At 37.1% G+C, this 26,569-nt stretch overlaps 1 protein-coding gene across 4 annotated transcripts in view; it reads right to left on the bottom strand.

Moving 5' to 3' along the window:
- Positions 1-26,569, bottom strand: part of LOC123237444 (transient receptor potential cation channel subfamily C member 4 associated protein) — a 76,559-nt gene that overhangs the window by 22,182 nt on the left and 27,808 nt on the right. For 2 of the 4 annotated variants that reach the window (XM_044664370.1, XM_044664371.1), the window contains exons 7-8: positions 20,520-20,721; positions 10,664-10,852 (exon numbers count right to left, since the gene is read on the bottom strand). In XM_044664370.1, coding sequence (XP_044520305.1) covers positions 10,664-10,852; positions 20,520-20,721 — 391 coding nt within the window. Of the gene's footprint in view, positions 1-354; positions 373-10,663; positions 10,853-20,519; positions 20,722-26,569 lie in introns of all 4 variants that reach the window. The other 2 variants (XM_044664372.1, XM_044664373.1) reach the window with 2 other exon arrangements.

Below are 26,569 nucleotides of genomic sequence, written 5' to 3'. Positions count from 1 at the left end.
GCCAGCAAAGCAAAGACAGGCTTATAAAAGCACCAGAATGTTCACCAAATCCCCAGAAGCAAACTTGGAAATTTAGAATAAACAGAATTTGCCAGTTCTTCTTAAATCTTTTACTCACTAAGTTGTTTTTGAGTATAAAAATTTTCTGGCAATGCTACTAAACACTTGGAAAGGACACATCAGATGTTTAAATTACTTTCCTAAACACCAGGCAGCTCTCACACCTGGACACCAAACAGGCTTCTTGGCAGCCAAGACTTGGGCTGGAATACCAGTTAGTCCAGGGTATCCTGGGAAGCCTTTAAAAAATCAAGGAGGAGAAGGACAAAACAAATATGGGAGGCAGTATGATACAGTAGGAGGGGAAAATAACTAGGTCAGAAGACCTGGGTTTAAATCCTAGCTCTAACAAAATATCACATCCATTTCTGTTCAAAACAAAGCAACACTAGAAAACATAGGAATGGACTTTTTCCTTAAAATGAAAAACAGTATAGAATGTCCCAAAAGTCTTAGATTTTAAGCTTAGTAGCTTAAAACAATACTAAGACTTTTGGAAGTACCATTATACATGACAGTGATAAATTAGAATCCTTTCCAAAAAAAACAGTGTTGAAACAAAGACATCCACTGTCTCTACCATTATTTAACATAATACTAGAAATGCATGCTATATAGCAACAAGACAAGAAAAAGAAATTGAGGGAATAAAAATGGATAAACAAAATTATTTTTATGCAGGTGATATGATGATGTACTTAAAGAACCTTAAGGCTCAAATAAAAATTAACTTAAAAATTATGTCAATAAATTGGGAAGAAATAAAATAAGTCCACACAAATTTTCAGTATTTCTATTCAATCCCAATAAAACCTGGCAGGAAGAGATATTAAGTAAAATACCATTTGAAATTACTACAGAATGCAATAAAATACTTAGGAGTCTACTGAAGAAGATACATTCAAGAACTATATAAATACAACAAATTACTGTTTACAAAAATAAAGACAAACCTAGATAACTGGAAAAATACTGATTTCTTGGGAGTAAGATGAGTTAACAGGGAGCTAGGTGATGTAGTGGATAGATAGAATGCTGGGCCTGAAGTCAGGAAGGCTTGTTTTCCTGAGCTCAAATCTGGTCTCAGATGCTTACTAACTGTGTCCTTGGGCAAACCACTTAACCCCGTTTGTTTCAGTTCCTCATCTGTAAAATGATTGGAAAAGGAAATGGCAAACCACTCTAATACCTTTGCCAATAAAACTCCAAATGGAGTCATGAAGAGTTGGATACAACTAAAATGACTGAACAACATTGATTAGTCAGCATAATAAAAATTATAATACTATGTAAATTAATTTATTTATTCAATGCTATACCAATCAAACTACCAAAGGATTACTTTATAGAATTAAAAAAAATTAATGAAATTCTTATGTAGGAAAAAAGGTCAAGAATCTCAAGGGAAATAATGAAAAGAAACCCAGCAGTGCCGAATTTTAAACTACACTATGCTACAAAGCAGTGAATTTTTTTTAAACCCTTACCTTCCATCTTCGAATCAATACTGTGTATTGGTTCCAAGGCAGAAGAGGTGGTAAGGGCTAGGCAATGGGAGTCACACAGCTGAGAAGTGTCTTGAGGCCAGATTTGAACCTAGGACCTCCTGTCTCTAGGCCTGACTCTCAATCCACTGAACCACCCAGCTGCCCCCTAAGGCAGTAATTTTCAAAGCAACTTAGTACTAGTTAAAAAAAAAATAAGAGAAACTAATCAGTGGAACAGAATAATTACGCAACACACAGAAGCAAAAGTATCTAGTATTCAAACAGCGGATAAACAAAAAGACCCCAACTAGTAGGACAAGGACTCCTAAAAAATTTGCTTGGAAAACTGGACAACAATGTGGAAGAAATTAGATTTAAAGCAACACCTCATACCTTATGCCAATAAGCTCCAAATAGATAAGTGATCTAGATCTAAAAGGTTACATCATAAGCAAATTAGAAAATATGGATAAAATTACTATCTCCTATCTGTGGACAAGAGAAAAAGTTCATGACTAAATAAAAAAAAATCTTTGCATCAAGTTTTTCTATTAAAGGTTTCATTTCCAAGAAATGGAATAGAAATATAAAGAATTGATTCATATTTATAAGAATTTATAGTTGGCAAGTGGTCTAAGGTATAAAAGGGCATTTCTCAAGGAGAAGAAACTTAGGCTACTTAAAGTGATATGAAAAAATGTTTCAAATCACTATTATAGATACTAAAATTAAATTTGAAATTCTATATCACATTCACCATATTGGCAAAAATGAAGAAAAGGGAAAATGATGAATGTTGGAAAGGATATGGGAAAAGAAAAACATTGATGTTCTGTTGGCTGACTTGTGAAAAGGTACAACAATTCTGGAAAACAATTTGGAATTACACACAAAAAGTTACTAAACAGTGCCAGCCCTTTGACCCAATAATACCATTACTAGACCTTTAAGTCAAGAAAAATCAAAGAAAAAGGATAAAGACTTAAATATACAAAACTTCTTTTGGGGGTGGCAAAAAACTAGAAACTAACAGTAAAATAATTGTAATTTATATATTGTTTAATGTTAAGAGTTATAATGATAGAACTTGAGTTAAATGGTCCCAATGTCCATAAAGCATAAAAGCAAAGATAGACAAATTTGTGCCTTTCACTTTTCTAACCTTTGTTAATCCTATGTTAAGTACTCAATACTATAAGTTTAACTTTATCATTTTCTTTTACATGGTTTTTGTTTCTGTGATTTGTTTTTTGACCCATTCCTTATTTAAGATTTGTTAATTCTCCATTTGGAAATGTATCTTTTGTTTTTGGTCCCTAAACCAATTACTGCTCTTATTGTATTAGGGTCTGAAAAGACTATATTAACTATGTCTGCCTTTTTACCTTTATTTGCAACATCCCTATGCCCTAATAAATGGTTATTTTTTGTTAAAAGATTCATGTGGTGTTGGAAAAAATGTATATTCTTTTGGTGTCCCACAGAGAAGACACTATAAGCTTTTTTAACTCTAGTTTCTCTAGCAATTTGTTCAGTTTCATATTTTCCTTTTTGTTTATATTTCTGTTAGACTTATCCAAAGCTGAGAAACATTTTGAAGTTTCCTGTCACTGTTGTGTTAGTATCAATGTTTTGTTGTAGTCTGGATGTTTCCTTTTTTTCAGCACAACAGTTTCCTTGTATGTGTCTTATTTTTCGAATGTTTGCTTGTTTTGTCAGATATGATTGCAACTCCTCAAAAAACCTAAAAGGTTTACTTGATGCAGGGTAATTTTTCTATCCTCTCAGTTTTATTGTGTGTATGTCTTTGTTTTTAAAATGTGTTTATTTTAAGCAACAGATTGTAAAATTGTTTCCTTAGTCAAAGCCATTCTTTTCCATTTTATTGGATTGTTTAATCCATTCACATTTAGAGTTATGAAAGTTAACTTTATATCTTCCTCCATCTGTCTCTAATGTTAGGGGTTTTTTACAAGTTATGATTTCCCCCCTCTTCTGCTGTAAATATAATACTGTGTTCTTTACCTTAATCCTTTTTTTTTTTTGGTAAGGTAGTCCTATTCCCATAGTCTCTCTTCTCTCATTCCTGATTCCCTCCTCTCATTTGTTACCCTTTCCTTTTGGAATTAATTCCTTCTCCTCTCCTGCTTTTATTTGGTTATATAATTCTTACTCTCTTTGTTCTCAGTAGAGCAGATTCTTCCCTCCTCTCCTCTCCTTCAAATAATCCTGTTCACAAGGTTATTTAAATTTCATTTTTTGTGTTCCTTTCCAAAAAATAATTGCTTTTTAAAATATTTCCATATTGTTCATTATTGTAAGAGAATATTCATTTAAAACCCAAGCTCCAAATTAAGCACGCAAACTAAACTGAAAAATCATATAATTTCATCTGCATTCCAACACCAACAGTTTTTTTCTAGAGGCGGATAACATTGTTTGTCATAAGTCCTTCAGAATTGTCCTGGATCATTGTATTGCTGAGAGTAGCTAGGTCTTTCACAGCTGATCATCATACAATATTGTTGTAACTATGTACAATGTTCTCCTAGTTCTGCTTATTTTGCTCTGTATCATTTCATGTAGGTCTTTCTAGCTCTTTCTGAAATCATCCTGTTCATCATTTCTTAGCACAGTAGTATTCCAACATCATCAAATACCACAATTTGTTCAAGGGATGGGCATCCCCTCAATTTCCAATTCTTTGCCATCACAAAAAGAGCTGCTATAAATATTTTTGTACAAATAGGTCCTTTCTCCCTTTTAAAAAAATCTCTTTGGGATACAGACCTAAGAAAGAGTGATAGTACTTCATCAAGGGGTGTGCAGTTTTATAGCCCTTAAGGCATAGTTCCAAATTGCCCTCCAGAATAGATGGATCAGTTCACAACTCCACTAACAATGCACCAGTGTCCCAATTTTGCCACATCCCCTCCAGCATTTAGTGCTTTCCTTTACTGTCATACTGGCCAAATTGATTACTTTTTTAAAAAGATGCTTTCATTTTCTCTTTCTGCTTACTCTTGAGCCTCATTTTCCAATTCATGACCCCTATAATTATCTGATCTCTCTCTGTATTCCTTATACATCACACATCATACATTTTAGGCTTTCCCATCTAGGTTTTTGCCACTGCCTTACAGAGTTTTTCCCATGGATTTCCCCTTTCCATTGGGCTTCATTCATACAATACAAATTATTTCAGGTGTGTCGAGAGGACATTATATCCTGGAAGGGCCCCCACCCCCCAGTATATCACTGATTATGCAGCCTACCACTGCTCTGGGCCTTCTCCTAGTTACCTTCCCCCCACCTCCCATTTGTCTCTAAATCTCCTCCTTGGATCCATGCTCTTTCACCACCCTGGTGCCTACTGCTCCTAGGGATCCCTACTTCCTCCCTCTCTCCCACTGTAGGATGAATAGCTTTTCAAGCACCAAATTCCCCAGATCTCACCTAGTGTAAGATCTCTATATCCTTTCACAGACCATTTCTTCTTCACTTGTGGAAGCATTCATCAATGGAACCTCCTTCCACTACCAAAATAAGGCCTTCTTCTCAACCCTCCCCCCTTTTCAGTTCTTCCCCACCCCTTACTTCTCATCTACTCCCCTACAGGTTCTTCTCTTTCTGAGGACCACAGAGGCTACTTTCCCCTCATTGCTAGCTCTTGATTTGGCCTGGCACATTATGCACTTTTTTCTATGCCCCTGTTCTCTTCCTTCCCTTTTGTGTACCCTCTCATGCTGTAATACAGTCCTGAAAAAAACAAAAACAAAAACCAACAAACATTCACTTGAAGGCAGAGTATTACCAAGTTCTGTCTACAATGCCCTTTGGCTTCTTCACTATTACCTCCACCAGCTCTTTGCCTTTAATCCTGTCTCCTCTTGTACATTTGGAAAGAAGTCTCTTACTATTGTCTGTAGTCACTGTTGCTGTCTTTGGCTGCTGCATTTTTTTTATTTCTCCTACATTTTGGTTGTTTAGGGTATTCAAGAAACAAATAATCTCTTCAGTTCTGGTTTCCTCTCTAAAAATGTTTCAAAATGCCTCCTTATTACTGAATATCTATCTTTTTTCATGTGTAGCTAAGCTCAGATTTGCAGAGTAGGTCACTCTCAGATGCATCCTACATTATATGAATGAAAAATGACATTAGTAGAACCAGAAGAACAATTCATATAACAACAATGTAAAAACAATCTTGAAAGTGGTTAACAACTATGATCAATACAAGGACCGTTCATAGCTCCAAAGGGTTGATGATAAAACATTATACATTTCCTGAGAGAGGTGATAGATTTAAGATACATGAGACATATTTTTGTACATAATCAAGGAGGGAATTTGTTTTCTTGACATATATTTGTTACCAAGGAATTTGTTTTTCTCTCTTTTCCAATGGGGTGGGAGGGAAAGAAAATGGACATTAATTAAAAAAAACAATGAAAATAATAGAAGTAGAAGTGCTGAAATGTGGCATTCACCTTCAGATAAGGTTACTATATTGTTAGTTTTGTTTAATTGTTTATAAGACAGGTAAGTGGCACAGTAGATGAGTGCTGGGTCTGGAGTCAGGACAACCTGAATTCAAATGTGGCCTCAGACATTTTCTGGCTATATGATCCTAGACAAATCACTTTTTAAAAAATCTGTTTGCTTCAGTCTCCTCATCTGTAAAATGGGGATGATAATAACAGCATCTACTTCCAAGAGCTGTGAGGATCAATGAAATTAAATGACTGTAATGAAATGAAATTGTTAAAGTGCTTAGCACAGTACCTGGCACATAATAAATTCTACATAAATCTTTATTATTATTATTGTTCCTTTGTTACAAGACCTCATGAAATAGAGGCAATCTATCAAGTATTTTTAATATAAAAACAAAATACATCAATAAAACTTCAAAAATAAGTAAATATTGGCTCTGTTATTAATTACTTAAGTGACCTGGACTAGACATTTTACCTTTCTAGACCTTCGTTTCTTTATCTGTAAAATGAAGGGGGTGAGGTCTCTAATTTTTAATGTTTCTTCCAATCTAAATCTAAAATTCTATCTGTGAAATTCAAACCAAGAAGGAAGTCCCAACCATGTTTCTCTAATCTCAATTGGTCTTCTAATGAAGTAACTTTTTTTCACTCCTTCCTCATCCACTGATTCTCTGCCTCATTCCCTTCAGAGTTTTAAAACCTCTTCCTCTAAATCTCAAACTTCTCCTCTCCCATCTTATCAGCTGAGAATCACATCTTATATTTTACTGAGAAAACAGAAGCCATTTGGTATGAGTTTCCTCTTATATTCTCTTTATCTTAACGTTATCACCCATCCTCTGTCCTTACTACTTTTACTCTTTGTCTTTTTAGTATGATAAAGAGGTGACCCTTGTCACCATGGCTTATCCTCAGTATGTATACTTATTATCCCATTGCCCCTCTACCTTCTCCAGCAGACTGGCCTCTTAATCAACTTCCCTCTATTTAATCTTCAATATCTATCTACTGGTTCCTTCCCTTCTACTTATAAATATGTCAATGTCTCACCACCTTTAAGAAACCTCACTAGACCTATCATCCCCTTGAGTTGTATCTTTCCTTTTCACTGTCCAACTTCTAGAAGGTTATCTAGTCTTCTTGCCTCTTATTTTCTCTACCCTCGCCTCTCAATCTTTTGTGAGTTGGTTTCCAACTTCATCACTTAACCAAAACTGCTCTCTCCAAAGCTGCCAATGATCTCTTAATTTTCAAATCTGATAGCTTTTTCTCAAACCACATCCTTTCTGAACTCTGTATCATTTGACACTATTAACTATTTAACACTATTAACTCTCCTGGATACTCTTGCCTCTGTTTTTTTATGACTCTGCCTTCTCTTGATTCACCTCCTATCTTTGACTATTCCTTCCCAGTCTCCTATGCTAATTCATTTTACATATCACTCTCCCTAACTGTGTACATTCCCCAAGGATCTGATCTAGACCTGCTCTCTTAACTGGTGACCTCATTAGCTCTCACAGATTTAATCATCATCTCTAAATAGATGATTCCTAGGACCTATAGATCCAGACCTAGTCTTTTTCTAGAGCTCCATCTATCACTATCTAAAGGATATTCAAACTGGATGTCCCATAAACATCTTAGGTTCAAAATGTCCAAAAGAAAACTTACCTCTGAATTCACCTCTTTTCCACATTTCTCTATTCTATAGAAGGCATCACTAGCTTTCAAGTCTCCCAGGTTTGCAACCCTGTGATACCCTCAACTTTTCATTCAACATATCTAATCAGCTGCCAAATCTTTTCACTTTAAACTCTACATTATCTGTCCCAGACTCCTTCTCACTATTCATATAGCCAACACTCTAATTCATGTCCTCATCACCTTTTGCCTTGACTATTACAACAATAACCCAATTGTTCTCCCTGGCTCAAAAGTCTCTCCCTTCACCAATATGTCCTAACTAGAAATGTCAAAGTGATTTTCTTTAACTTCAAGTCTGACGATGCCTCCTTCCTCCTCAATGAACTTTAGTGACTTCCTATGTCACTCTAGAATAAAATATAAACTGTTCTTTTAGGCATTCAGAGCCCTTTACAACCTGGTCCCAAACCTATCTTATCCAGTTTGTTTACATATCACCCCCTGTCTTCTATACTCTATGGTCCATCTTGCTATTTCTTACACTTGGTATCTCCCACTTTCATGCTTTTATTCTGACTGTCCTTCCTGTTTGGAATAAACCCCTTTCTTATCTACTTTGACTTTTAGAAGCTATTTCCTTCAAGACTCAGTTTAAGCACCATCTTTAATGAAAAACCTTTCTTCATTTCCTTCACATCTAGTGCCCTGCCTCCCTAAGCCACTTTGTATTGATTCTGCATAATCTTTTTTTAAGTACATATTTTCTCCTCTGATAGAATGCAAGCTCTTTAAGAACTAGGATTGTCTCACTTCTGTCTTTGCATCCTTATCACCTAGCACACTGCTGTGGTATACAGGAAGAGCTTATTAATTGACAATGAAACTGGGTGATTCCTTTATCTTTTCATGTATCTCAGTTTCTCCAACTCTAAAATAAAGGGGATGGGCTAGATAATTAATTTATCTCTGACATCCTTTGATCTAATTTCTGCTATAGTCTGAAAAAGGGAAAAGGAAGACTGAAATTTTGTGGAAGATTCAATGAAATACTTTCTAATCACTTGACTCCCAAGACCCTAGAGAACTGGCCACATAGCATTTCCACTTTGAGTTGGCTACTGGCACTACTGAAGATCACCCACCTGAAAAAAAGCCTCCTGTGACAGCAAATCATACAGATGTTCTTGAGTTTTTATTGAACAAGGCATCTGGCTAAGGAGATATTTCTAGGTGAGAGAAAAAGTTTCTTTCACCTAAAAGCAGAAAGCAATGATTTGGACTTCAAAGATGATCAGCTTAGAATGTACTAACAATGTTTTCCTTGGGTTAGATACCCCTTCTGGGTGGGGACTTGTTTTCATTTGTAATTTTCGATTTGACCATGACTCACTTTTTTGAGAACCAAGAGTCTCTGTGTGTCATCAGTTCTATATTTTTGTGGATATGCTTCCTAATATAATGAGTTTTAAAGAAATACCAATGATTTAGGCTCAGATGTCAAACTACTGCAACTTCAAATTAGGACATACGTTAATCTCAGAAGTTTAGTCTTAATTAGTGCTGGTTCAAGAAAGAAACAAAGAAAGAGTAAGAGTTAATCCCAGTTACTAATGGATCTTATTCTACTACTCTCAAATACAAACTGACTAAACATATAAATCATCACAAAAATAGGATAACTTCTTTTTCCTTTCATTGTGTTTTACTCTTAACATGCAACCTCAGAAGGTGGCACTCAGTTAAAGGCCAGTATGTCACCCACTTGTCCTCTACTAACTGCCACTAAAAAAGGGGGCACTTTGAGACTACTACCTTTTTCTCTCACTCCCAAGATTACAGAGACCACTATTACTGATGCTGAGGCAGTAGAGAGATTACAGAGTAACTATGCCAATGTTATCTGGATAACCTATCAATCATGAAAACCCGCTTTCTACCTCTCTCTGACTCCCACTCCTACTACTGGCTCTCTCCCTTGTGTGTGGCAGGGAAAGGTGAAGCACATCTACCATACTATGGAGAAAGAATTGGGTAAAAAGTGCTTTGAAGTCTAGCAACTGCTCAAATGGCCAGAGCAAAGGATCAAAATCTATTTCAGTATCAGATAGGAGTTTGGGGGGCTTTGAGGACATACTTGAAATCTGAGACATATAAAACTGGTCTAATTTGGAGACAAGGGAAAAATTTCTTATGTGTAAACTTATACGACAGGATGTACAGAATGGGGTTAGAGCTAGAAGGGGTGGTAGGTGGGGAAAATAGTGGCTGAGCTCACATGGTAAAATACTGTTATAGGATTTTCTGGTAAAAACCAAAAAGTAAACAAATATATGACAGATAAATATGTAAGATAGCTCTTAAAAAATCAACATCCTTCTTTGTCACTTGATTCAAATATGGTAGGCAGAAAGATATGTACCAAAAATTTAATTTCTTTATCTGATCACAGCATAATAGACTTGAAAGCATAGCCAGGAAGACTCGAGTTCAAGTCTCATATCGGATATTTACTGGCTATGTGATCCTGAGCAAAGCACTTAATCTCTGTGTTCTTGAACATTCTCTAAGACTTTAAATAATATAAAGTATTGATCTGCACTAGGAGAGTTTCCTCATCTGAAAATTACATATCATGAGATCAATATCTGGTCCTTAGTACTGTTATCCTAGCATACAAGGTCACAGTATGTGAAATTTGGAAGAAAACAGTTTCCATGTAAAGACTAGTCCAAGAGAACCAGGTTTCTCTCTAAATTGTTTTCTCTTCCTCTACAAGCATGATCACCCACCAGGATTTTTCCAACTGAAGCCACAAGTAGAAATTCTACTTTTAGAAGGCAGGACAAGGCTTTGATCAAAGTGGAAAGAGAACAGAGTGGGAGGAGAGAACCAAGAGAAAGAAACAGTTCAACTTCCTAGGCTCCCCCCACCCTGCAGTTAATGATTTCACAGGATATTCAACTGAAGTACCTGGGCTACTGTGCTCAGGCTCTTCATTAGCTACACGCATCAGTGCATCCAACACCAGAGCATTATCCAGCCACGTGTACCATTCCTCTAGCTCCTGCAAGAAACTGGAGGTGCCTGTGCTTTCAGACACTTTTCTTGTTGCCAGTTTGCAGAGGCGTTCAATAAAACCTGGAATATTCAGGAGAGTTGCTGCAAAAGAAAAGAAAGTAAATCATAATTAGAAAAACTGGATACATAGAGAAGGAAAACCACCCCCAAACTCTTCAAACATGCAAGCACCTCCTTTCTACCCAGCTTGAAAGGAAATGATTTTTACTTGGAAAGAGACCAAATTTACTAAGCCAGAATTGCTATTTTATATCAAAATTCCGAGTCAACTTAGATAGCAAAAGTGCGTTTAGCTTTTCAACTTGATTTACAAATACCCACTTTGTTGAATGAATGTCATATTCAATGACAACAGTCTAAATAGGAATATTAATGTCCTGTGTTCAAGTTCATCATCTAAATGAAAATCACCAGATTTTCTCTTCCTATATCTAGTCATATTTCTTTTGAACTCATTTCTGACAATAGCTGTCAGAAATCTCAATCTTTGAGCACCTATACAAAGAAGTGTAAATTGAGAAACAAAATATTACAAATAAACATTCTATAGAAGCCACTTCCCCACCGCCACCCTTACCCATGCTATAGCTGTGAACTTGTACTCTTACCTCCTCTAGTATTTAAAATCTATGCCATTCACTTGGCATTTGTCAACTGTCTGGTACTATTACTTAGATTTTCAGTTGCAGTAATCTTGATTCTCCATCTAGGTTGGATTTTGTATATAAATGCAGATAATATTCCTAAAATACCTCTCTCTCTCCCAAAGCATCCAGCACAGTACCAGGAATATAAATACTCAAACACTTAGAATTCTATAGTGTGATAATTTTAAGAGTCTTAAAGATCATCTGGTCCAACTCACTGATTTGGATCCTGCAGTTCAGCAAACGGTAAGATAAATTAACAGTCAGCTCCTACTGCCTTCAGATACTAACCAGATGGAAAAGATAAGATGAGTGGAGCATGCAAGGTGCATGTGGACAATAATGGAAGAACCAGGATAGGAGCTAGCAATCATGAAATCAAAGAATCAGTCAAGAGGAAGCCTAGATAGACCATCAAAAAGAAATGGATAGGCTGCTACCTGACAACATATGTCTCCCCATGGTTTCCTTCTGGTAGCTCTTTGGGGCATAATTACCATGTACCCTTTGATTCATTAAGCATTTATTATATTATTTTTCATCTTAAAAGGAATGGGCCCAGTGGAATAGGGGGATTGAACACCAAGCAGATTTGATGAATGATTATCAGATTTAATGACGGGTTTGGTCTGCAAAAAGGAGTCAGTTTTAAAGGTCTATGCACAGATTCGCTGTAGGAATGCCTTAGCACACCACCCAGTGAAAGAAAAGCCAAGAAATATGAGTTTCTACCCATCAACATGGCCAGGGCAAAGGTGACTAAATATCTAAGTTGGACCTACCATAAGAAATCCACATAAAGCAAAAGAAAATAGACAAGAAAAGAGGCTGAGTGTTGAACTGTAAACACAGGACAGATTTGAATGTAAGTATGCCCATCTACACTGGAAACTACCTCCATAGCTATATCCATGGAATCCAAATTCTATAGGGGTGAGCATATAGATCAGAGGAAAAAAGAAACTGACTTTAATACAACCTACACTAAAACTTCTATATCATGTCTATGTCCATGAATACTGAAATTTCCTGGTAGCTGATCAGAAGTTACTGTCATTCCACCTCTCCCTCTGTTCTTCATCCTTACCAGGCCCTCTCATTCCTTAACTCCTCGGGTCTTTCTCAGGCCATCACCCCTTTACTACCTATGGCTTTCTCCCATCTCTGTCTTGGCCCTTTGGTGAAGTGATTAAATTACATTGCTCTCTCAAGTCCCTGTCCCCTTATATCAGTGCTACCAAACCTCAGCCTTGAATCACTCCCACTATCTGCTGCCTTTGTTTCTATACAAGTGCTGCAGAACAAAGCTGGAGAAAATCATGATATTGTTCTGAGCAGGGCCACTACAAATTTATGCTATGTAATCTTAACTGTGGCATGGTATTCCTTTTATTCCTTCCTAATTAGTTCCCTATCCCATTTGCCACAAAGACTCTTCCAAACTTTGTTATCTTTCCTTAAACCTCCCATGACTCCCTCTCCCCCATCATGCTCTCAGGTGAGAATTTGGCCTCTTATCTCATTGAAAGAATTAGGGCCATCTCTGCCAAGAGCTCTCCTCCCTTCCTCCTCACCTCATTACCCAGATGCCTTCTACTACTATCTAAGTCCTTCATCTCTGGCTCACTTGAAGAGGTGGCCCCTTTCCTTATACTAAAGCAAATCTTTTTTTCCTTTTTGCAGTTTTGAATATTTTTTTCCCAACTACATGTAAAAATAATTTTTAACATTCATTTTTTAAAATTTTGAGTTCCAAGTTTGCTCTCTCCTTTCCCTCCCCACCTTCACTGAAAAGGTAAGTCATTTGATACAGGTTATACATGTGCAGTTATGCAAAACATATTTCCATATTAGTCATGTTATAAAAAAGATACTTAAAATTTCACACAAGTTTTGCTGTATGCCTGTAACACTTAACTTACTCTAAATACAATTATAAAACATTCCTCTGAAGAAGTGAAGAATAAAATAAATAATTAGAAAAAGAGTCATTGTGGATGACAAGCATATAAATGTAATAAAAATGTCATTATCTAAGTTAATTCAAGGATTTGGAGCTACACAAAACTATCAAGGGGTGCTTTATAGAGCTAGACAAAATAGCAAAATTCATTTGGAGAACAAAAGGTCTAGAGAACCTCAAGGGAAATAATGAAAATAGTAGGAATGGAGGAGGAACAGATTATTCCTGCTGGACCTCAACTTACATTTTAAATCTGTAATCATCAAAATTTATTAACTAAAAAATAGGAAGCAGACCAATAGGACAGATTAGATAAGAAAAAAATCAGAAAAAAGGGATTTCAACAATCCAATGTTCAATAAATGTGAGAAAATTATCTACTTGGGAAAGAGCTCCCTATTTGACAAGAACTAAGAAAACTGGAAAGTAATTGGGGGGGGGGGGGGAAGGAGGCTTAGAACAATATCCCATGTACTGTACATTCCAAATAGATACTTGCTTTTAATACAAAATGTTACATCATTTTTTTTAAAAAGAAAGAGGAAAATGAATGGAGATATTTTTCTTTTTCTTTTTTTTTTTTAAACCCTTACCTTCCGTCTTGGAGTCAATACTGTGTCCTGGCTCCAAGGCAGAAGAGCAGTAAGAACTAGGCAATGGGGGTCAAGTGACTTGCCCAGGGTCACAGAGCCTGTAAGTATCTGAAGTAAGATTTGAACCTAGTACCTCCCATCTCTAGGCCTGGCTCTCAGTCCACTGAGCCACCCAGTTGCCCCCTGGAGGTATTTTTCTTGATTATGGCATTATTCATTTCTTAAAGTTTTGAGTTCCAAATTCTCTCTCCCTCCAAACCCTTCCTTACTCATTGAGAAGGCAAGCAATATGAAATTGATAATACATGTGAAATCAAGCAAATTATATTTCCATATCAGTCATATTGCAAAAGAAAACACACACTCCCAAGAAAATATGCACCATATCATAGCCCTTTGAGCATAGTATCAAATAGTATCAAATTGTTCTCCAGAATGGTTGGACAGTTCACAACTCTACCAACAGTGCATTAGTGTCCCAATTTTTCCACATCCTCTCCAGAATTTTTCATTTTCTTCTTTTGTCATGGTAGTTAATCTGACAGGTATGAGGTGATATCTCAGAATTATTTTCATTTACATTTCTCTAATTAATAGTGATTTAGAGCATTTTTTCAGGTGACTATTGATAGTTTTGATTTCTTCTTCTGAAAATCCTTAGACCATTTATTAATTGTAGAGTGGCTCATATTTTTCTAAATTTGGGGTTCCCTATGTATTTGAGAAATGAAGCTTTTTATCAGAGAAACCTGCTATCAATGTTTTCCTAGTTTCCTATTATGCTTCTAATTTTGGCTGCAATTAGTTTTGTTTTATAAAAGGGAATTCTTGGTTCTCTCAGAGTTTACACTTGTGAAAGGGAATCCTTTATTCCCTTTGTCTATTTTGAGTTAACACTTTGGATAACAATAACTTAAGTACCCCTACTTAATTCCTCACTAGATTGAGAAGACAGGATTAACTCTCCTTAGTCTACTTTTGAATTGAATCAATTAAACACCCTACTTAGCATTAGGTGGAGGAGCTCTCCACCCATTCAACTCAATCAGCCAGGAAATGAGAATTCATACCTCAATCAGCCAGATATCTGTGTACTTTTTTGATGAGTATTCACCTTTCCAGAAGGTGAGAAGTGGTTCCCACAAACCCTGACCCCTGGGAAGTGCTGGGCAATTTGGAAGCTGTGACTGGCCCCTGTGAAAAGGGGAAGGGACAAGAAGCCAATATAAAAGGCCCCAAATTTCTGGATCTAAAGAAGTCAACTCCAAGAAGGAAGCAAGCTTCAAGAAGAATCACCTTCAGCTCAGAGTCTTGATATACCTCTTGGAGGGAACTTGGGTCAGTGGCTTTCCCTTCCTGTCTTCTGGAAAGAGTTTAATTCCAGTTGAAGGTCAACAAGTCCTGGCTGAGTTGAGCTCTGGAGCAATATTTAGTTAGATAAGCTAATGTCTTCTCTACTCTTTTGTATTTCTCTGCTTTTACTCTTTCCACCTATTTTTAAAATAAAAGCTATTAAAGTAATTTCAACTTTGAGCAATAATACTTTGAATTGGCAACTTACAATATTATTTATAACTTTCATACATTTTAGTCAAACCATTAATTTTTAATCCCTACAGTTTGCAAAAAACTTTTAAATTTCATAATCAAATTTATCCACTTTACTTCTCCTGATCCTCTCCTTCTCTTGTTTGGTCATAAACTCTTCTCTTATGCATAAATCTGACAGTTACATTTTTCCATGCTTAGGGAAAAATTCTTAACCAAACATGGGATGGAGGCAGATAATTTAGATTATGAGGAATTGAAAAGTCTTTGCATGAACAGAATCAATGCAGCTACAATAAGGGAAACAGTTGAGTATGGAAAAAACCATTTCCATCAAATATCTTTGAAAAAAATATGATATCCAAGATATTGAAAGAATGAACACAAATATGTAAAACCAAGAACCATTTTCCAATGCATGTGTGGTCAAAGGATCTGAACAATTAGGACTATAGATTTAAAACTGGAAAGAATCTCAATGTCTTCATCAAAACTCTCACTTTACAGATGAGGAAACTGAAGCCCAGAAAGGTGAAGTAATTTCTCAAGGTCAGAGAGGTGGTGACAGGGAAATGACTAGAATTAAGGTCTTTTTAGTTCAATGGATTGAACTACATGGCACCTCTCAAAATAATTCCAATAAAATGACTCACATATTATTAAAAAAACAACTCTTAAATTTTACTTCATACCCAACAAATTGGAAAAAATGACAAAAGATGGAAATGGTCAACAGTGATTAAGTTGTGGGAAGGTAGATACCCTAACATATACTGTTGATTAAATTTAAAAACTGATAAATATTCTGTAATACAAGATGTAATTATACTAAAAAGGAACAAATATCTCTGCTCTTTAATACAGATATCCCACTGTAAAGCACAGATTCCAAGGAGTTAAGAGTCAGAACAGAGACCCATATAGATGAAAAGATTCACTTCAGCACTTTTTGTTGTAGCAAAAAACTGGAAACAAAGGAGGCACTTATTGATTGGAGAATGGCTAAACAAATTGTGATATATAAAAGTAATGAAATATTATTGTGCCATAAGAATGATGAATGTGAAGAATTCAGAAAAACATGGAAAGCTATATATAAAGTGATGGAGAATGAAGCAACAAAGATAAACAATATGTACAATGCCAGGAATGTAAACAGAAAGAACAAAAAACTTCAACCAAGTGATAAATAACTATAATGCCAAAACTTGGCCCTGGAAAAGAGAAAACCCTTTACCAAAAACTTAAATAAGAATTAACAAAGCAAGCCATTAAAAAGCTATCAATCAACCAATAAGAAGACAGTAGGCACTGCAGATGCAAAGACAATAATGAAACCTCTCTCTCTTGGAAGTTCTTTCCCTCCACTTATATTATCCAATCAAAATCCTAGTTGATGCCATCTACTGGCTCTCGAGCCACTTATTCTTTTTTCAAGGATTTCAGCACCGGGCTCAATCTTCCTTCTCCATCCCAATCTCATTCTCAGAGACGTGAATATTCACATGATGTCTGTGAAAGACTTAACTACTCTGATCAATTTAATGATCCAAGACAATTCTGGAGGATTAAATTTAGGATTAGAAATGTTATCTACCTCCTGAAAGAGAACTGATGAACTCTGAGTGCAAAATGAAGTATAATTTTTTCACTTTATTTTTCTTGCTTTTGGGGGGCAACATGGCTAGTATGGAAATATGTTTTGCATCATTTTCCAGGTATTACTGATATCATATTACTTGCTTTCTCAATGAGTGGCAGAAAAACTTTGGAGGGAATTTGGAACTGGAAATTTTAAAAAAATGTTTAACGTAAAAAACGCCATTCATATGATGTTCCCTCAAACATCCTGGCCCCCTTGTTCATCAACCTCCACAGCCCATGTGCCTCATCTGGGCCACACTAAGTGTCAAATCTTACACCTCATCCCTAACCAAAATTTTCCTTCTTCCACTCGGAAATTTTCATCTATAATCACTTTTTTTTTTTGCTTTTCCTAATAACACCTCGAAACAGAATGGAATTAATCAATTAATCAATCAATAAACATTTATTAAGTATCTACTATGTGCCCAGGCATAGTGTGAAGGACTGGAATTGGGATATAAAGAGGCAAAAGTCAGTTTCTGCCTTCAAAGAGTTTACAATCTAACAGGGAAGACAACATGCATACAAAACAAGCCATATACAGTATAAATAGGAAAAAGTGAATAGAGGGGAAGCACTAGATTAAGAGGGGATAGGGAAGATTTCCTGTAAAACAAAGGATTTTAATTGGGTCCTAAAGGAGGTCAGTAAGTAGAGTAGATGTGGTATTCCAGGCATGAGAGAAAGCTAGAAAGCATGCCCACAGCTGAGAGATGGAGTATCTTGTTTGTAGAACAGTCAGAAGGCCAGTGTTTGAAGAGTACATGAATCTGGTCTCAGACCCTAGTTGTGTGAACCTGGGCCAGTTACTTAGTCCTCATTGCCTAGCCCTCACCATTCTTCTGCCTTAGCACCAATATATGGTGTTTATTTTAAGATAGATGGTAAAAATTTTTTTAAAAATAGTAGATGGCAGGGAGGTTTAAGAAAACCAGAAAGGTAGGAGAGGACTGGGTTATGGTTTTGAGTGTCAAAAAGAATAATTTCATTAGAGGCAATATAGAACCATTGCAGTTTACTGAGTGGGAGAGTGACATGATGAGACCTGTACTTTAGGAAAGTCACTTTAGTGGCTGGATGGAGAATGGACTAGAGTGGGGAGAGTCTCAAGCTGGCAGAACTAATAGCAGGCTATTGCAATAATCCATCTGTGAGATGATGAGGGGAAAGAGAGGATATATATCCAGAAAGGTGAACTGCAATTGCAAAGGTGAAACTGGCAGGTTTTGGCAACAGCTAGGATAAAGGGGTAAAAAAATTAGTGAAAAAAATCAGGCTTATTCGAAGGTTGTTTGTCTGAAGGATTGTGAGGATGATGTTGCCCTTTATGGTAATGGGGAATGGGGTGGGGGGTTAGGGGGAAAGATAGTGAATTCTGTTTTGGATATACTGAATTTAAAATGTCTTCTGAACATCCAATTTGAGATGCCTGAAAAGCACTTAACGATGAGAGACTATTTAGAGGTCAGCAGAAAGTTTTAGATAGGAAAGGTAGAATTGAGAACTGTCACCGCAGTCCTCTCTACTAACAAAGTACAATCCTAAAGCTAGTCTTCATCTTTACTGTGTCCTTGAGTTCATACATGCCTCCTTATTTATCCCCAATGTTTTGTCTTAATCCCTCTTCTATATATCCTCTTCCATTTGGTGATTTCAATAGTTCCCATGGATTGATAATTGAATGCAGATGACTCTAAAATGCATGTAGGTACATAAATACACATAAATATGTGTATACGCATGCAGGCAAACATATTTATATACTTACCTTTTCCTGAACACTAGTTCTATATTTTCAAATATCTGCTGAACATATCCATATACATGTCTGATTGGCACCTCAAATTCAACATAGCCAAGATGAAATTCATCAAAATCCCTACCCAACCCTGCTCCTCTTCCAAATATGCCTATTTCTAGGAGAACAACCTCATCTTCCCAATCATCTAAGCTTGCAATATTGCTTTTATCCTAAACTTTATTATTCCTCATCCCCACATATGAAATGTCCAATTAACAAGTCCTATGGATTCTACTTCCACAGTATCTTCTGTATTTATCTCAATTCCACTCTCATCTCTTCTCTCATAAACCAGAACAGCTTCCTACTGGGTCTCCCTATTTTCACACTTCTTGGAAAGATCCCCAAATCAGCTTATTAAAGCATAGATCTCAACATCTTGGTCCCCCCCCTCTCAAAAACTCAAGAGTGGTTCCTTTGCTTCTAGAATAAGATCTAAGCTTTTGGTCTGGCATTTAAGGCCATTCTCAGTTTAGATCCAACCTACCTTTCCAGTTTTATCCCACTATCCCCTTCCCTGTACCCTGTAACTATAATTTAGCCAAATGAGATTACTGGTTATTTGCAGAATATTCCATTCCCTGCATACACATGTTGGTACAGGCCATCCCTGCCAGCCTTACCCCACCTCCCCACAAACCTGGAATATATGTCTTCCTCAACTCTGCCTCTTAAAATCCTTATCAAGCCTTAACTCAGTTTAGGTGGATGCAAGCCCTGAAGAGGACTCCACAAGTCCTCACACCAGAGCTGCTGCTAGTCTTCCCTGCATATTCCATATTCTGTCTACATGCTTTACACCAGGGGTCGGCAACCTTTTTGGCCGTGAGAGCCATAAACGCCACATTTTTTAAAATGTAATTTCATGAGAGCCGTACAGTGCTCACAATGCGCACTCCTGTAACAGTGCCTGAAAAAAAATTGACTTTATGGCTCCTGCAGAAAGAGCCATATCTATCTGGCCCTCAAAAGAGCCAGATATGGCTCGAGAGCCATACGTTGCAGACCCCTGCTTTATACCCTTAACAGAATGTAAGCTTTTTGGGAAGAAAGATTATTACATTTGTAGCTTTTTATGATCAGCACCTAATAGCCTCTTGAACATAGTTAGTGTTTAATAAATGTTTGAATTGAATGAACTAAGACAGAACTTAGGAATGTAAGTATGTGTCACAGTGGTAAACTTAATTCTCTTCCATATCTCTGTTATTCTTTAAATGATCATCACATGATGAAAAATTTACATGGCACCCAGTTATGGGATACAAAGGAAAAGTGGTAGAGAAAAAAAATTCAAATCGTCTTTTTAAAGTTTCAATTTTTTTAAAGGTAAATAGAACAAAAAGTATAGGTTCTAGCACAATGTACCTACTAGTATAATTTGTTGCAATAGGGAACTCCCTCCAAACTCTGGGAGAATTAAGATGCCTCCTGGAGGGGAGAACAAGCTTTACTGAACAAGGCAGGCCTTCAATAAAGATATCTCAAAAGAGGAATATGAGACCCTCTTCTAAAACTTTAGAAATGTTCTGAGAGTCAGGCCCCTTACCTTGGTTGATTTCAGCACAGGTAGGACCTAGGTTTTTCTTCTGATGGGCATTTTTGGCAAGAAGTGTATGTTTGTCATCACTTCCAGTATCAAGTTCTGATATTGTGACAGCCAGGATCCTGCAGAAATTAGCCAGCTGCTGTTGATCGAAACTGGAGACTAAAGTAGCAAGGTTGGGAATGTCCTCTAACCGGATCATTTCCTGCAGAAAACACAAAAGAGATTTTATGTGTATGTGTGTGTGTGTGTGTGTGTGTGTATGTATTTTGTTTAAACCCTTACTATGACAGGTCTCAGAATCAATACTAAGTATTGGTTTCAAGGCAAGAGAGGAATAAGAGCTAGACAACTAGGGTTAAATGACTCACCTAGGGTCACACATCTAGAAACTATCTGAGGCCAGATTTGAACATAGGATCTCCCATTTCCAGACCTGGCTCTCTATCCACTAAGCCACCTAGCTGCCCCCACATACTGTTTTTGTGGTTTTTTAATCCTTTACTTTCTGTCTTAGAATCAATACTACGTAATATTATGTATTGATTTTAGAGTAGAAGAGCAGTAAGGGCTAGGCAGTGGGAGTTAAGTGACTTCCTAAGGGTCACATAGCTAGAAAGTCTCTGAGGCCAAATTTGACCCCAGGACCTCCAGTCTTCAGGTCTAGTTCTCTATCCTAACTCCTTCCCTTACTCAATATACTCTTAATTTATACAGCAAAACAGAAAACCCTGATGATTTTTTTTTTGTGGCAAAAAATACTCTCCTCCTTCCTGCCAAATAGTGATCCACTAGGGAGGAGAAATTCTAACAGGGAAAGAAGTGTAAGTTAAGAAAGGGAAGTACTAACAGAACAATCTTGCTTCTACTTTATAAGGAAAGAAGCCTGTTGACTGCTACTAGTATTCAGCAGCTCTTTTTTTTTTTTTTAAATTAAAAAACCTTTAACTTATGTCTTGGAATCAATACTATGTATTGGCTCCAAGGCAGAAGAGGGGTAAGGGCTAGGCAATGAGGGTTAAGTGACTTGCCCGGGGTCACACAGCTGGGAAGTGTCTGAGGCCACATTTGAACCCAGGACCTCCCGTCTCTAGGCTTCACTCTCCATCCACTGAGCTACCCAGCTGCCCCCTTCAGCAGCTCTTGACCACAGCACACACCCAATCAGAAATATCTTTGCCAGTAATATTCTTTTTAATAAAAAAAAAAACCTTAATAAAAATTTAATTTAAAAAATTTCCTAACAAAGATCTTTCTCTTCCTCCCACTTAGAAAGGCAAGAAAACCAAAACACGTAAAAATAAATTTCTGCACTGTGTGACAGCAACTTTCAACCAGAGCCTCTCTTTGGAGCCTACAACATTTAAAATGTCACTGAGTCACAAACCAAATGTCCTCCCTGTGGCATTCAGGCCTTAAAAGCCAGCATTTCAACTTTAATTTTTATTTCCCCACCTACGGAAAGGAAGGTAGAGGAAAGGAAGAGAACAATCTCAGATAATGGTTAGGGGAACACTGTGTATCTTTGATCATTGGCAATTGAGTCCTACCCTGAATTTTCAGTCTCTAGAATGTAGTGAAGATGATGAAAAGAATGAGCTATAGAGAGATGAGAAGAAAGATCAATATGGAAGAAAATCTAAGTCACTTTTTAAATGCAAAAATAAAATTTTTTTTAAGGAGAAAAAACAAAAGTATTTTTCAAGATAAATCTCAAAAAGACTTATATACCTTATTCAAATATAGCTGTCCCTTAAAACATGTTCTAGGGCAGTAGGTTTTGTGTGTGTGTGTGTGTGTGTGTGTGTGTGTGTGTGTGTGTGTGTGTGTTTTAAACCCTTAACTTCTGTGTATTGGCTTCTTGGTGGAAGAGTGGTAAAGGTGGGCAATGGGGGTCAAGTGACTTGCCCAGAGTCACACAGCTGGGAAGTATTTGAGGCCAGATTTGAGCCTAGGACCTCCCATCTCTAGGCCTGACTCTCAATCCACTGAGCTACCCAGCTGCCCCGGCAGTAGTTGTTTTTTTTTTTTTAACACTTATTAATATTCATTTTTAACATGGTTACATGATTCATGCTCCTACTTTCTCCTTCACCCCCCCTTACTTCCCCCCACCCATGCCGACGCACATTTCCACTCATTGATCAAGACCTATTTCCAAATTGTTGATAGTTGCATTGGTGTGGTAGCTTCGAGTCTACATCCCCAATCATGTCCACCCCAACACATGCGTTCAAGCAAGCAGTTGACGGTAGTAGTTTTTGATATGGGAGACTGACATCAAGCAAGGCTGAAAGCCAGGCTCTCTTCCTGCCATGAAGGGAGAAGGATTGCTACTTACTGACTCACAGTACAATGTGAGAAGACTGGAAAGTAAACTGGTAAGAAAAAAAAAATTCAAATCGCCTTTTAAATGTTTTAATTTTTTTTAAGGGAAAAAAAAGTAAAACTTGTAGATTCTAGCATAGTCTATCTATTAGTAAACTTAGCCTGTTACAACAGGACCTCCCAAATCTCGGAGAATTAAGATGCTTCCTAGAAGGAAGGAAAAACCTTAACTTAACAAGGCAGCCTTTCAATACAGACATGGGTTGATGAAGGAATAGTGAGTGCCTCAGTTAGTCACTTGAGACTTAAGTTTTACCATGATCCTTTCCTCCTTGCTCAAGTGCCAAAGAACATAAGAGGACTCTGATGTACTTTAAAAAAAAAAAATCACAGAACATTAGCACTAGAATGGTTTTAGGGCAATCCTCTCATATTGTGAATGGAGAAACTAAGGCAAAGAACTAAAGAGAAATTACATACAGTTACATATGAGCAAGTGACAGAGATGGACTATAAAAATCTTCTGATTCCCCGTCCAGAGCTTTCTACTACACCACAGGTGCTTCTCTTTAGGTCTCCCTTTCCCCCACACCTTCCCCCACTCGCCCACTTTGTTGGTTCCTCCCTTTCCATAAGCTGGGAAAAAAATAACTACTAATGAAGAATAAAGTCCTTTCATTAAAGGTACAATGGATTGGCCTGAGGTCCTTTGTAAAAGGGTACATACATACACAAGTGCACGTGTGCGTGCACGCACACACACATACCCACATATACGCATGTGCACACGCACAGAGCTCCACACAGTGCACTCATATGAAGCTTGGGACAAGACAATTGGCCATTTGTGTTTTGTCACACCAGAACAAAGGCCTAGGGAAAATTCATCAGGGAAAATGAAATGGAAGCCTGATTGAAAAATAGGCAAACTGAGGATAGAAGGGACTGGGGAAGGGGAACACATAAATCTCTTATCATCATATATAATATGATAATTTTATATAATAACAATCTACCCACATATACTCTAGGAGGCTCCTTCTGTGTACCTCAATAATAAAGAAGAAATCTCATAACTGAAGATGTTATGCACAGGAGGCTGTGGGCCCCATATCAAAAGGCACACACACAGAATCTGAGTCTGAACATGGTTTCCTCTGAAACTGGAGCTAAGAAACAATATAAAATGGATGAGATTAAGCCAAAGTAATCTGCTCTAAGAGGTGTCTATATCACTAGAAAAGCATATCTGTCTCAGTCAAATGGCACCTTGATTTATGATTTAGTTTTCCCAATCATTCCTAGGTGAATTTAAAATACTGTGTTCTTAAAATTATAAAGCTAAACATTTAGTGATTTCCATCCAGGTCAAGACACTCCATTAGCCAGCCTCTTTAGTGATACCAAATCTCCAAAGTTGTTAAGATGACATTCAAAGTCTTCCATAATCTGATACCAGTCTATCTTTCCCTACAGAGATAGTCATATCTTTGATCTTGCAATCACCCACAAATGTGAATCACTTTCATGTTCATAAAGTCTAAAATTTTATTTTATCTTTTGTCATTTCATATTTCCTGAAGCCTTATGATCCATAATTCCATTCTTCTCCCCCATTTCCTCTACCCAATAATTCTTTCCCAGGCCACTGATCCTACTGACTACAACACTCTCCCTTCTTCCCTATCTTGACCTCTGGATAAACCAGGATAACTCTACATTGTCCTCTACTCCTGAATTCCCTTGCCCTTTGTCCACTCAGCAAAAGCACCTTCTTCTCCAACTCATCTTGAATCATTCCAACATCTGACTTTTTCTCCCCACCTTCTGTATTAGGTCCTTTTCAAGGCTAACATATAATAACATATTCAAGGCATAACATATAACATATGCACCTTTGATCTATCCTCTCATTTTTTCCAGCACAGGCTGTCCTCACTTTCATTCCCAAGCTCTCTCTACTCTTCAATTTCACCCTCTACTGCAGGGGTCGGCAACGTATGACTCTCGAGCCATATCTGGCTCTTTTGAGGACCAGATATGGCTCTTTCTGCAGGAGCCATAAAGTCAATTTTTTTTTCAGGCGCTATTACAGGAGTGCACACTGTGAGCACTGTACGGCTCTCACGAAATTACATTTTAAAAAATGTGGCGTTCATGGTTCTCACAGCCAAAAAGGTTGCCAACCCCTGCTCTACTGGCCCCTCCCCTACTACCTACAACATGTGCAAGTTTCTTGCCATCCTTAAAAAATCCTCAATTGATCTGACTAACCCCACTAGCTATCATCCTATACCTCTTCTCCCTTTCTCTGGTATACTCTTTGAGAAAGCTATCTACACTAAGTTCTTCTAACTGATCTTTTCTCAATTCTGATCCTTTTTTGCCTCTTTGGCATTTGACACTATTGATCATCTTTTCCTCTTAGATTCTCTCTCCTCTCTGGGTTTTTGTGATACTAGTCTCTCCTGATTCTCCTCCTCTTTCTCAGTCTCTTTTCTTGGATCTTCCTTAATTGATGTCACACCCTCTAACTATGGTGTCCCCTTCAAAGCTCTATTCTGGATCAATTTCTCTTTTCCTTTGATACTCTATCATTTGCTGACCACATTGGCTTCCATTGATTCAATTACCATCTCTATGAAGATGATTCCCATATCTATGTATCCAATACTAGTCTCAACTGAGCTACAACCCCACATTATCGATTGCCTTCTAGCATATTAAAACTCAACATGTCCAAACCAGAACTTACTACCTTTACCTTCAAATTCTTTCCTCTTCTAAATTTCCTATTACTGTTAAGAATACCACAATCCTCCCAGTCACCCAGATTCACAACTTGAGTTCATTTGTAATTCCTCTCTCTCACTAATCCCATATACACAGTCCACTGCCAAATTTCATCATTTTTGTCTTCACAACAATTCTTATATACTTTCTCCACATTCACGCAGTTACAAACTTTGTTCAGACATTCATCACCTCTTGCCAAGACTGCTGAAAAATCTTTACTTAACCTCTCTGCCTTAGATCTCTCCATCATCTCTCCTGCTGCCCAAGTGATTTTCTTCAAGCATAGAACTGACCAGACTCCAATGAATTCCCAACTATCTTTTCAATCAGATATAAAGTTCTCTATTTTTCTCTTAAAGCTCTTCAGAAAATTTAAATGAACTGATGCAAAGTGAAATGAACAGAACCAGGGACCACTATACACAGTAATGGCAATACTGTACAATGGTCAACTGTGAATGACTTAGCTATTCAGCAATACAATGATCCAAGCCAATTCTGAAGGACTTAGGATGAAAAATGCTATCTACCTCCAGAGAAAAGACTGATGGATTTCTGAAGGCAGATCAAAGCATACTTTAAAAAATTTTATTATTCTGGGCTTTGGGGATTTTGTGTTTTCTTTTGCGACACAGCTGATATGGAAAAGTTTTGCGTCACTGTGTATATATATCGAATTGCTTGCCTTCTAAAGGAGGGCAGAAGGGAGAGGAAGAAAGAATTTAGAATTCAAAATTTTAAAAAACGAATGTTTAAAAATTCTGATGTAATTAAGAAAAAAGAGTAGCTCTTTAGCTCCTGTCCTCTTGCTACTTTTTCAATCTTCTAACATTTTATTTTCTCACCCACATTCTAAAAATCAAACCTCACTGGCCTATTGGCTATTTCTTATACTCTCTCTCATCTGTTGTGCCTGCCTAGTTGTACTT

Source organism: Gracilinanus agilis, chromosome 2, assembly GCF_016433145.1.
Source record: "Gracilinanus agilis isolate LMUSP501 chromosome 2, AgileGrace, whole genome shotgun sequence".
NCBI classification, from domain to species: domain Eukaryota; kingdom Metazoa; phylum Chordata; class Mammalia; order Didelphimorphia; family Didelphidae; genus Gracilinanus; species Gracilinanus agilis.
Note: the sequence above shows the minus strand (reverse complement) of the source record. Positions and strands in the feature narration are given on the sequence as shown.